At 39.5% G+C, this 13,729-nt stretch overlaps 1 protein-coding gene across 2 annotated transcripts in view; it reads right to left on the minus strand.

Annotated features, from left to right (window-relative positions):
* Positions 1-13,729, minus strand: part of doc2b (double C2-like domains, beta) — a 112,943-nt gene that overhangs the window by 33,386 nt on the left and 65,828 nt on the right. The window contains exons 3-4 of one of the 2 annotated variants that reach the window (XM_085798286.1): positions 8,534-8,557; positions 813-887 (exon numbers count right to left, since the gene is read on the minus strand). In XM_085798286.1, the coding sequence (XP_085654412.1) occupies positions 813-887; positions 8,534-8,557 (99 nt within the window). The remainder of the gene's footprint in view (positions 1-812; positions 888-8,533; positions 8,558-13,729) is intronic. The other variant, XM_085798287.1, reaches the window with a different exon arrangement.

A 13,729-nucleotide genomic window follows, 5' to 3' on the forward strand; every position in this document is an offset into this window, starting at 1 on the left:
GATGCAACTCAACTCACCTACTTCTCCTCCGGGAGCCGCTCGTTGGTGAGGAAGCCCTGACGAGTCGATCACCAAGTGCACCGGAGTTCCGCAGCTCAATCAACAATTACCTCATGGAAATACAATCAGAGTTTTTTTTTTTTTATCTTGCATATCACTTTATAACTATTATTATCGAGTGCTGGCCACGATATAGGCGCAAATGAGCATTTTTAAGAGCTGCGGAACTCCGGTGCACTCGGTGATCGACTCGTCAGGGCTTCCTCACCAACGAGCGGCTCCCGGAGGAGAAGTAGGTGAGTTGAGTTGCATCTCCTTGCTAAAGAAAACAGGTAAAGCTAGCAGATGTTTGACAACTCGTACTACGTGCTGGGACCCTGTGTGTACTATTGATGACATTTGGTGCAGTTCTGAGCATTATTTTGGGCAAATGGTGGCGTTTTGGTTGCGGTCAGACAGTGGATCCGGAGAGCGCCGTGTGTGGCGATATTGTGGTATTTGCTGAAGTTGGTGGATCTCGTGAATGTAGCGGTCGGGCAAATTGATCTCTCGAGGGGGGGTCTAACTCGGTGTTACGGTGTGTTTGACCATGGTTTACACTTATGCCGGAATTTCACTTTAAGTCATTTTGTTTTTACTTTTGTTTCTGCTACTGTAACCTCTTGAGATCTTGTCCATGCTCTTGTAATTGCAAGAGCATGAACTTGTAATCACGAGAGCATGAAGAAGAGAACACTGAAGAAAAAGATATTGTTGTGGAAGGTTAAAAAAAAAATCCAACACAGAATAATCATTAATCATCATTAACATACCTTGCTAGCGCCAGGAAGTAGGTGCAACTTAACATAGGGGTCTGATAGCCCGTTGTGGTCCATTGGCTTGAGCCCCTGGAGAGGAAACAAAGAAGCAGCATTACTTTTAAAGCTCATTTATCCTGTAAATTGTTATCCAGCAGCGTTAATTACACTCCCATAATATGGATAAAAGGTCATAAAAGCTTTATGGTTCATCCTCTAGAACAATTATCCAGAGCTAATTTTATTAAAGAAAGTGAATGTCTTAAAAACAAGCACAAGGGAAGTTAATGGAGAGTCTGAAACAGAAAGAGTGGATCCTTTGAGGACCAAGACCAATTCCTCAACAGTCAGCAAGTTACGTATACAAAGTTTATATGAGAAGAAAGGCAAAAACAAACTGAAGCTCAGCTCTTTCTGTTTCACTCCTGTGGCGTAGTACGGTGCATTATGCTTAACCACATAAAAGAGCCCCATGTTGCATAACCCCAACGATCCCCTGACAGATCCTGCTTGCTTTTCTCTGACCTTGTGTGGCGATGGGATGATTGAAGATGAGATAAAAGCTTTAATTGAATCAGAGTTCTTGGATTTGAAGGTTTTATCATCGCTGCTGGAAATAATTTGGCCGACTGGCACGGACAAATGTCAGCTTTTGTGCATATAGGAAAATCAGCTTTGCTTTTAGCTTTGTGAGGTGACATTCTACCAACGAAGAGTACGAGGACACTTAACGGATATCACTGAGAGGAGGTGCTGAGATTTCCACATAGTACCTTTGATTTAAGTGAATTTGTTTTTAAATTATAAATTTCAAGAAACCAAGAAGAGACTTAGTTAGTTGCACAAATGAGACAGAGGGGGGACATTATGAAGAAGATCTTCTGTAGAGATGATGCATGAGATAACACAGTGACAAGGGTGTTTTTTGTGTCTCAGATTGAACAAAACTTCTTCAAAGGCGTTTTATGTTCACAGGGAACTCACAGCTCTTGGTCAATTTTAAGTGCAAGTCAGTGGTTTAAGTTTAGAGGCCCGGGCTGTAAAAGAACATTAGCTCGCTCTAACTAAGCTGCTATGGATTCTACTAAGTTTTTTTTTTTTTTACCTCAACTCATTGAGGGTTAGAAAGTGTCTGCAGGCTGCAGGGCATTTCATTTTCCTATCAGGCCTCCTTCCCCTGGAATAACCTCCCTGCTGACAAAAGACTGTCTGTCTCCACTGAGGCCTTCAAATTCAAACTGAAATCTCCTCTTTACTCCTCAACTTAAAGTCTCTGTGAATAAGATAAACCTAATGAATACAGCAGAGTACATGTTGTTCGAGATTACAGTTAACTTTCTGAAAACCACTGCAACATCCTCATTGTTGTTTACTCCTACAGCACATGAGCGTCCTGACTATGAGCCTCTCATTTTGCCTCTTTTTTCCTGTCGTCTCTTCTCATCTCTCTCTCTCCCTCCCTTCGGTTACATGCTTTCTTCTTTGCCTGCTCTCTCCTCCTGTTGCTCTCTGCAGGTATTTCTGCCTCCTGAACTGCAGAGTCCGGATATGTGACAGCAAACCACCTACTGCCCCATAATCCTCCTCAACACCTGCTGCTACGACTATTAATATTGCTAGTAATAGTAACACTAGCATTATGATGTAACATCCCTGTCTGGAACTTGCATTGGGCTTTATTTTCTCTCTCTCTCTCTCTCTCTCTCTGAAATAACTAGTCAAATTGTCAGTGAGGATGCAGTTTGCTCTCAAAATTCAACTTTAACTCAAACAGAAGAAACACTTGTTCATGATATAAACTAAAACAAAAAAAATAGATGCTGCATTTATTTTCTTTTAAACTTTGACATACTGTATATACGTATAGTGTTGTGCTACCATTAAAATATCCCAAAATAAAATAAAGCAACAATCTAAATAGAGATCTATATGTAATATGTTAATCTGATGAACCTGCAGACGAGGAGTAGAGGATTGTGTGTAGTATTTCTGCTGCGTAGAAAACAGGAGGCTGTTCCTGCATGTAGCTGGAGAAGCTAAACCTGAGGTACACACAAAAAGGCTGAGAGCTACGTAGATATACTGTATATGTTAGTGAATAAATCAAGCAGCTACTGTAACAGAATTCAGCAGCACGTACTTCAACCTGAAGGATCCCATGATTCAATAATAAACATGCACACAAACATGTGTACAGAACCAGTGGTTTGGTTGAGGGATGATTACTTTTTTTTTTAAAGGTTAGAGGACCCTGGTTGTCATTGCTACAATAATGAACACTACACAATGTTTTGAAAGGGGAACCAAGCAGCAGCCTCCCAACTTTAAATGCACTGTTTCCTACTGATCCATCCGTATGGGGTCTCCATTTGTCAGTTACTGACAGCCACTGTCAGAAAATGTTCATGTGAATGTTCTCACCAGATGACAGATACACTGGTTGTTGGCTTTTGCATATGTACATAAGAATTTCTGGATTTCGAACCAGCAAGAGAGGGGAAATGAACTTTCCATGAGAGCAGATATTTTAACATTACTTTAATGTACGAGAGAGACAGCACAACATCACCAAACTCTCTGACATATGTAGTAGTGACAAGAACAAGCAAGTCCTCATCTTTCTTTTATGATCATTAAATGTGCATTCAAATACTGCCAAAGGCTCCCATTTGTTCTACATTTTGAGAAAGTGATGGCAAAAGGACGACTCCTCAGTCAGAGATCAAAAGAAAAACGAGCCGTGTCTATCAAAGTTTGTTTTGATAGCCACGTTGTGAGTTGCCAGAGGGCTGAGCCGAGCTGCTGGGAATTTGTTTTATTTTGAAAGTTGTCAATGTTTGAAATGTTTCCGCTCTGTCCATCTTTAAGATTGAATGTTTTGTTGCACAGTAGAAATGCAAAGCAAAAGGATTGAAACATGGAAGCAATAAGCTTATGAGCACAACACACTGAACACACTGTGGGCCGACTGAAAAGTCCTGATTGTGAATTGCTGAATTAGTTTAATAAGTGTCAGAGATGCATGCATTAAGACATAACCCTGCTGCCTCTCCACGCTCAAGGCGGAGGGAGTCTGTCCACAGTGGTTTGTGAAAACCAGGTGATACAACACAGTCAACTTTCACTATGGGACCTCAGTCCGTGCGCTGGCCTCGACCCTTTCATCTCCATCTTGTTTCTTATTTTCTCCTCCTTTATACGAGGAGCAGCCTGCTGAGAGAACTAAACGGCATAAAAGATTCAGCTGTGTGTAACATGTTTGATCTGAAATAGAAACACTTTGAACTGTTACTTTTTTCTATCTGAAGTAGAAAAGAGCATAAGCCGGCTCAAAGCTTAACGTGCTTCTAAAATTGTAACCGCCTGTGACTCCTTGTGACTACTGTATGACATGCACTCCCGGGTGTTGAAATGTGAGGTTGCTGGTATTTATCCATACTTTCTGACTGTGTTTTCTGCACTGAGGGGTTGCGATGGCGCCAGGAGAGTTGATTGGAGAGGTTAATGTGCCGTCTTCATCTACCTCTATTGTCGCCTTCAGCAAACACCTGAGCTATGATTTAAGCGGAGCCGCATTACATGGCGCTGGACAGGGATGAACAGACAGCTGCGTCATGCTGCTGATTGCACGAGCAGCCTCTGAATACTCGGTTGATCATAATTACCGAGGGCTGGAGAAAAAATGACCACTGCAGAAGGCAGATGGGTGACATGCATCAGTGTATCCACCCCCCGATCCCACACATACTCATTCATAACGGCCTCCTTGAATAACAGCCTGCTAAATGCTGTGAAATGAAGTTGAGCTCTCTTTGTTTGGGGAATCATGAGCTTCCTCGACATCTTTCAAGAGGAAACGAGGGGGGCAGCGAGGCTTGGCATGTACGGTCGTGTTGGACTGAAAACATGATGAACAGAAAGAGAGAGCGGACACTGAAGCCCAATTCAAAGCTCACACATGCAGCTTTAAAAAAGTTACTGCAGAAATCCCATTTAGTACTGTATGTTTTAAACTACATTTACATTTCCCAGCTCATTATGGTACCAAATACCAAATATATATATATATATATATATATATATATATATTCATATATACATTCATATATATTCATATATATATATATATATATATATATATATATATTCATATATACATTCATATATATTCATATATATATATATATATATAATTAAGTTTAAAGTCTGCCTGTCTATATTATATTTCATTATATCTCTTAGGGATCGAATAATTGCTGACATTAGTGAATTCTGTTCCTGTTCTTGTTCTTGACCCAATGACATCAACAGTGTTGAGCAAGTCACTTGAAAAATGGAAATCAATCAGCTATCATGATAAAATATTCTTTGAAAAAAAAAAAAACACATAATAATTTGCAAATTGGTCAACAGCGAAAATATTTTGTTACATTATTCATACTGTTATGCATGCTGTCATTGTGCAACCCAAGGTGCTTTTTAAACAACAACAAATACATTCATCACACACGTCATGTCCCCTGCATTTACAAAACAAGACGTGGTTTAATGAGCTACCAAGAAGCCTTCAGTTTCACACATGTAAATGGACACTATTTGTGGATGGAATTTATATTTTATAGCTTTTTTTTCTTTTTTGTTTCTGGTTGTAATTGGTTGTTTCAAACCTCATCAATGAGGTCAAGGGTCACACAACCTAAACATGTTGAGTATAACTGATATCAACAGTCCATCAAACTCCCAGCAGGACAGCAACAAGTTGGGAATCATAACTGTAATGTAATCACTGAACTGACTGATGTCACTGCCCAACACTCTGCATTTATGTAGATTCTGTGTTCTGTTGCCTCTCAAACAGTTTCAATCAGTTAAAGCAGAAGTAAGTGGTCCGGTCGTTTTCGCTAATGCTGCGTTCCAGGCAGGCTTTTGAAATCGTAAATTACAGCTTCAAGTCACAACTTACGACTTTGTAGCGTTCCAGGCAACCCACTCGTGTTTTTCCGACCTGTTTTACCTGTGAAAGTCACTATAACGGCCACTCGTAACTTCCGACCGGTGAACTCGTACCAGATCGAACTGGTACGACTTCACGGTCGGAAAAATACGAGTTTCCTTGAACGCACCATAACAGTCCTCGTCCCTACGTCACCACATTCACGGCGTCCCTTGGCTGCACACAGCCCTGCATGCCGTTCTCTCTCCTCATTGGATAAAAACTGTAGGATACGATAAATGTTTTCTCCGTGGCTCAGAGCAGAGTAGAGGGACTGAGAGACCCGTGTTTCAGTCCAAACACTCTATGTAAGTGATTGCTGTCGGAAGATATAACTATTTAAGACTTATATTAACACAAATATATCACTTACTTCTGCTTTAAGTACAAAATAAGACCTGTAACCGTGATGTTTAACGATACTGTCGCCTGAGTGTGGTTGTTTCAGCTCGGGTCTGATTTTCGTAATCACTGCTCTGACATTGCCAAAGAGTCAAGAAACAAGAGAGTAAACAAAGCTGGGCAGCAAAAAACATTTAAATTCCCTAATTTCTATTTTTTACTATTTGGCTGTCCACTGTCAACACCCATCACATTTTCTAAAGAGACTTACAGTACTGGTTCATTTCCTTGGATTAGAAAGGATTATTGACACGTATGGCATTCATCTACAAGGAAGGATGGATGGCTGGATTGAGCTTTTTAACCATCAAGTATTGTGTACATTACAACTGACCTAGTGCTGCACACCTCTAAAACATATTTCATATTTGACATTAAAGATTCATAACCAACAACCCCCAGATGACTCCAGTTCACTGTTGATGTTTTGAACATCTGTGAGTGCGGAGTGCGAACTGCTCGAGTTCAACAGTGCATCTTTAACATAATACTAAGCTACTGTATGCACTGCAGGGCAACCCAGCAATGCTAACCCCACAGCACTTATGTTTTTATGATGGTATTGTTTACACAGAGTTTTTGATTGTATTCCCGTGCAGATTTTCTGTTTGGTCTTCTCTTGGAATAATTTCTATTCCTTAGATAAATTAATTGTCATCTTCTGAAGCCTCCGTTTATTTTGAGCATTGCTGCTCATGTTTATTTTCTCAGCCCTTTATCACCACACGGGCGGCTTATTTTCTACGGCGCTATCTGCCTCTTCATCGGCCAGGGCATACGTCTTCATTACCATATCTGACTGGCCTGCTAACCCGCAGGTGGAAGAAGCATCAATCACCAGGAGCAGCAGATAACAGGATGGATGAGACAGGGCATTGATCTCATCCAGAGGGAGCTGCCCGGCGGTCATGTTGAAGAAAGGGTTAATGCTTCGGGGGCCACCTGGGATCGGTGGAGGTGCTCAGGTCAAGGCTACTTGAGGCGATCGTGGAGTGAAGGAAGTAGGCAACGTGGAGGAGCGGCAGATGGGTCCCATTCATCACCAATAAATGTCAACGCTGATGATCGAGATGTTTAAGGAGGAGAGGGGTGAAGGTGGGGGCTGTGTCGCCGGGTCACGCTGGGACACATTATTTTCAATGCCAGTCATGCCATTAATAACGTCTCATTGATTTGGTGGAAAAACAGCACAGAGAGTAGCATTTAAACTGCTCATGGATCCTTTTTTATTCCTCAAGAAAGATATTAAGTGGAGATTTCAAGTTGCTATGACGCAGTAAAATGAAAGACAAATTCCCATCAATGGGAAATATTTTTGTGTCAGTCCATCTGAATTGATGAACAAGGTTCCTTTCATACAAGGCCATTTTGACGAAATATTGGACAATAAGGTATGGGTACGGCGACAGAGAAATAACCGTTTGGTAGCCATCTTGGCAGCACCACCAGGCAGTTGTGATAAAAAAAAATTAATGTACAGTGAAAACTGATTAAACAACTTTAAAGGTTTGCTGCAAAACAAGCTTTAAGAGGCTTCATAAGGCTTTTGTGTTCGCAAGGCCAAAACCGCACTGACTGATTGTGATCTTGACCTTTGACCATCAAAATCGAGTCAGTATATTATTGAGTCCAAGGGAACATTTGTGCCAAATTGGCAGTAGTTACGTCAAAGGATGCCATGTTGTGTAAATACAGACAGACAATCTGAAAACAATAAACTTCTGGCTGTCGCTGGTGCGGAGGCATAAGACCCAACAAATCAATTAGTGTGACTAAACTATTGCTAGAAAACTAGAACTTTATAAATGAAAAAAATAATAATAATAATAATAAGAGAACCTAATTAGAAAATAACTAGCTGAACAATACTGATGTATGACATATGACAGCACAGTGTATCTAAAGATGGAGTTTACCTTTAATTAATCAATAAATTGGTTGACCTTTCAGTCCAGTGCAGTCAATCATCACATTGCTTTGGACGCTCCAGTCACTATTTGTTATCACAGTGTTTGCTTTTAATTAGCTGACTTGTCTCGTTGAGTAATTATTTACAATATGTACGACTATACAGGCCGAGAAGAATGGGGTCAGCAGAGGCAGAGAGTTGCAGCATTAAACAATAAACCACAAGAAAAATGACTTATTTTGGTTTGCACAGCAACTGAATCACATCACAGTGGTAATGAGAGGGAGCTCAGAGGGGGGGGGTTAGGGTTACTGTAGCTAGGGGTTGGTGATGGTTTCGATCAGGGTTTACCGGGTGTGGACATTAGGTGGATAAGAGTAGGTATTGATCAGTGGGGACTGGTTGGGATTTGAGCTTATCTCAGCAGCTTACCTTCTTGTATCTGGGGACAGGAAGCTGTTTTTTTTTTTCCCAGCAAACATAAAGCAGCAACACACAGAGATGGCGAGAGCATGCAAAAGAGTGGGTTGGAGGAGAAAAAGAAAAAGAACATTGACCATGTGAATTTGTTGAAGCAGCTGAATCAACATGCAAATAAAACAGCAACAAAAGATTGTAATGCATTAGTCTCTCAGAAATGGTTTGGTTTACACAGCTCGGTAGAAACAATCTGAGAGGAAGAATTAATTAATACGGCACTGAATGTGGACGGTCTGTTGACAAACCACACACTTGTTACTTGCTTCATTTACATTTGGCATTACATTCACTGCAGGAGACAATGTTGGTGACAGTTTGTGAAAAGAAAGAGACAGTTGTGAGTAGACGAAGCTGACTTAAAGTGAGAGCTTTAGAGTGAGAACTTTAGCAGGTGTTTCTGCCCACTAAACTTCACACACTTCCCAGATGAAGGCAAAGAATTTAAGTGGGAGTTTCAACACGTGCAACATGTCTAAGTACGCCCAGATGGTGAGATGTACACATTCAACAACACTGAAAGAGACTTATGTGAAATTATAAAACGAGTGGCATCAATTTAAAATTACACAGTTGGACATTTTGGGAAATACACATATTTGCTTTCTATTTGGCAGTGCCAAGGTGTTTAAGCCAAACACAAATAGGGATGTAAAAACAGCAATTAGTGGTTCTGCAGGGAGTTACTGTACATGCTGTGTGTAGCAACTGCAAGTCTCAGTGAGGTTGCCAGATTTGGAACCACAGGGATTTACTAAGACCTGCATTCACGGACCATATCTGGCAACCTGTTCTATACCAAGATAATCTGTGTAAAATCTGTACAAAGAAATGTTTGCAAAATGTTTCACCTTAAAGACAAACTTTTTTTTTTTTTTTTTTTTTACATCTATTCGTGCACACAGTAAACAAACAAGATACAATGTGCTAAGTGTTTTTCTGAGTGACATCCATCCAGACTGTTGCCAAGCTAAGATAATGTGCCTGCTGGTTCAAGATCTGTATAATAAAGGTAAAGGACCGTTGTTAATATTGATGGTCTTATCTCTTCTCTCAAATTCAATACACAAATTTAACAACTCAACAAAACACACTAAACAAAAAACAACTTATTGAACGAATCACACTTGCTGTTGAAGACTTGACAGCACCAGTATTGGTTGTTAAAATACTGTATGAATCACAATTTATTTTTACTACATCCAGCTTCTCACTTAAAAAAAAGTCTGTTGGTTATTTTATCAATATGTGACAAGATGAAAAACAGGAAGAAAAAAAAGTTGATCTAAAAAATTTTTTTTTTCTTTTCTTTTTTTAATTTATTGTGATGGCAGGATTACAAATGACACGAAAGCCTTTTTCAGTAAAAAAAAACAAAAAAAAAAACAGGGACACGAGGACAGATACAAAGGAGAGTGGATAGAAAAAAAGCAAAAACATATCTAAGAAGAAGAGCCAGAGAGTGAGTGTTTGTGTGCTCCCACACACGAGTGTGGGCGGACCGGGCTATGACAGGGCAGTCTGCAGAAGAAGGTAGAAAATGAAAGACTGCAGTGGGGTGTTAAAGGAGGTTGTGGTGTAGGTGGGGCTGAATAAACAGGTCTTGGATTTGCAATTGAATAGTGAGACAGTCTGATTCACTGATAGGGGCAGGAAACATGTTTCAATGTGGAGGGAGGTGAAGCTTTAGAGAAAGACTCCTCACACAGCTGTTTACTTTAATATGTGTGGGACACAACGAGGTACAAGAGGAAGTACATCTGCAATATATCAAAGCATGACCAACAAAAGTCTTGCAAAGCTCTGTAGTATTTGAAAACAATACACTGGCACCTTCCACTGAGCATCAGAATTTGTACGTCTGATAAACAGAGTAAACAAACACAAGCTGCCTGGTGCTGGAGAAGAAAACATATGCATGTTGTTTTTTATCTTCTCTGTTCAAGACACACATCTGTACTTCAAAACGTCCTTACAATTACGAGCCAGATACCCGGTGCACTACAGACAAAAAGGCTTCCCTGATCATGTTTTTAAGCCAAGCTGGCGACACCGCTCCAGGGACAGCAATGTCTATCAGTTATTCCCTCCACCATTTCGGTCAAGACAACAAATAAGAGATTGATTTTAGTTGAGTTTGGTTCACATATTCCTGCATCCCTGTGTTACAGTTGGGATTGTTTTCTTTTTCATATCTTACTGTTATTGCTTGTTATTTTTTGCTTTTTAATCTCTGGTTTTAGCCACTTCAAAACATCTCCACTCTACAATTTAATATTTCATCTCCATTATCTTTGTCTTTATTTTTGTTTTGTTTCATAATTTTTGTCTTTTATCATTGGTTTTTACTCTTTATAATAAATCAACTCGATTTTAGCAATTTTATTTTTTATCTTTATAAGTCAGTTTCAGTCTTCATTTGCCAGTCAACTGTGGTTCCTCAATCCAAATTTATGAGATTGCCAATAGTGTTTTCTTAGTTCCTGGTATTATTTGTCCTATTTTTATTGTTTTTATTTATAACTAATTGTGGAAGGATTTCTTGCTTTTATTCTGTAAAGCAATTTGTCTAACATTGTTTGCATGAATTGTGCTACACAAATAAAGTTTAACTGATTTGATTGTTTGATTGATTAATGATCTGTTGCCTCTCATTTTCATCTCTCTCCAGTATCAAATTTTCCAATGCGTTGGTTCATTATGACAGAATACTTGTGAAATAAAATAAATAATATGGTAATAAAGAAAAAAATCTTATCAATCTCAGCTCTATCTCAAGCACTTTTAACTTGCTTATTATGACATTCAATATACCTGCTTAGTATCAGTGTGTTAAGTACTGTCATTATGAGTATGTTAGCTGAGTTTGACATTTAGCAGAGCCTTTAGCATGGCTGTAGACTCACTCTTGTTTCCCCAACAAAGGACAAGGAAAAAATTGTAATTAACATATCTGCAAAGTCACGGAATATTCAGTTTTTCTGTATTTAACAACATGGCAACATGTTTTGTGTTTGATGGTTATGTTTGGACACAGCACCTGGATAAGGTTAGAAAAACATAAAGATAAGCAGACAGAAAAAAATGAACATGTCTTCTGTTCAAAGTCTTTATAACCAAGTTACAGATACTGCAGTGAAGACAATATGTTGTACTGTACAGAACACAGACTGTAAAGCTTTGAAAAACTTGGATGTCAGTGCAGATATGAAGCCAACTGTGAAGGAAGTAAATGACTCTTTTTGGCCACAGAAACTTTTCCAAGAACCCATAATGTTCTCCAGGATCTCTACCTTGACCACACTTACTGTAAGACCCTGTTTCCAGGGTAACCTAACCCATGTTGTTTACCCAGGTAAGGAAGTGAAACTGTAAATGTTGAACATTTTGATATAGGTCAAATACAGGCCTTATACTGTAGCTACCTCAGTATGTGAGCGATATTCATTCAGACTGCAGAGGAGAACTGGTGGCTGCTGGCATCTACATTCAGACTAGTATTAGAAATGCTCACAGCAGATTTGGTAGCAATCTGACAAGCAGCTGTTGAGATGTCGCACTTTTCACCAAACTGTTTTACGGATGGATGGAAAGACTGACAGACCATCCCCAAACCATAATGCTACAGGGGTGAAAAGGATCAGATCAGATGAACAGATCACGCTGTAAGCAAAAGTGCAGGGAGATGTAAAACAGACTTAACATCCACTGTGGCCTGCCACTCGCTTAAGTAATAATTTGGGGAAATCAGGTGTGAGTAGAATCACTTAGGGGCAGTGATGTGGGCGCCAACAAATTGTTGTAAGCCTTCCAGGCTGCTGTCTGAGGTCCAGAGATTGAAGGCCGAGACAGAGCGCCTGTCAGGAGCTAATAGGCTGTTTCTTATTTTCAATGAAGCCGGAGAGGATTGTTAAAATTCAGCGTTAAGTGAGCTACAACATTTGGCAGTTGTTTTGTTTTTCCTCTTTTAGAAAGAGGTGCAAGATTGTAAATTGGTCTGTAATTTATTTCTTTATTTATTTTTAGCTTTTTAGGAAGCTGAGTAACCGTAACAATGGCAGAGGAGTGAGGACGGCATCTTTCCATGCTAACGTGAGCCTCCTGCGGTGAGTAGTTCTTTGGATAATTTTATGGTTGTGTAGTGATGTGGTGAGGCAGAACAAGCTGTAAAGATGCCTTCAGTAGTGCCAAAATACGATGACAGCCACTGGCTGGTTTTAGGTGCACGTAATGCTATTACATGAGGGAACGGAGAATTCTTCATTCAGCTGAGCTGGGAGAAGATAAAGAAAGTGGTGTCGTGTCACTTCACGAGATTTGAAATGGTACAAAATAGGAGAGCAGCATATTTTCTGTTTGCATCAGGTGAAGCTAAAAAGGTGCGTAGCTGATGCTTGTTTGTATTGTAGCAGGCAAGGCCATCATTCAAACAAAATTAATGAACTAGCGCTATCATAACAAACAGACCTTTGTGCTTTCATTTCCAAAGAGTCTGTGAGGTTTCTGAGTAAGATGTGCTTTGGGTTCCAGTGCTGTTAATGTTATTGAAATAATTAGTGGTGGTTTGTTGATATGTTTCTAATGAATTCAGCTTTCCTCTATTATGTATGTATAATATACAGTCTATAGTGCTCAATACCCTTGGCAACTTTCCATACTTTTCTAGAAGAGTAAGGAAAATGTAAATAACTTCAGATGAGTTTTAATGCATAAATTCATGTTACAGTAAATGAATCCAAATTTAATAGGATAAAAGATTCTTGAGCTCTGTAAAGTGCTGAGTGTTCAAGAGATGTCAACAGCATTGGATGAAATAAGCACACAAATGTAAATGCACAAAAACTACTCAAAAGGAAAGTAACAAACACCTTATCTTAATTTGCAGAATTACAACTTGACTGACAAGTTTGCAAAGTTATTACTTGGAAAGAAGGACAATACATTGTTAGGAAGTCTGGAAATGGTGATAAATGACTTGAAATAAAATAGAAAAACAGCAAAGAAAAAGAGATGATTGATCAGTCATTGTTACATTACACTGCTGAAAACACGGAGAGCCGTACCAGCTCAGCAGGGAGATATTAAAAGCTGTATTCTTGTATCTGTGAAACTAAATTGTGTTTTTTTTTGTCAGCCAAGATACATTACAGT

Source organism: Trachurus japonicus, chromosome 14 (assembly GCF_045865225.1).
Source record: "Trachurus japonicus isolate A0001 chromosome 14, Traja_1.0".
In the NCBI taxonomy this organism is placed as follows: domain Eukaryota; kingdom Metazoa; phylum Chordata; class Actinopteri; order Carangiformes; family Carangidae; genus Trachurus; species Trachurus japonicus.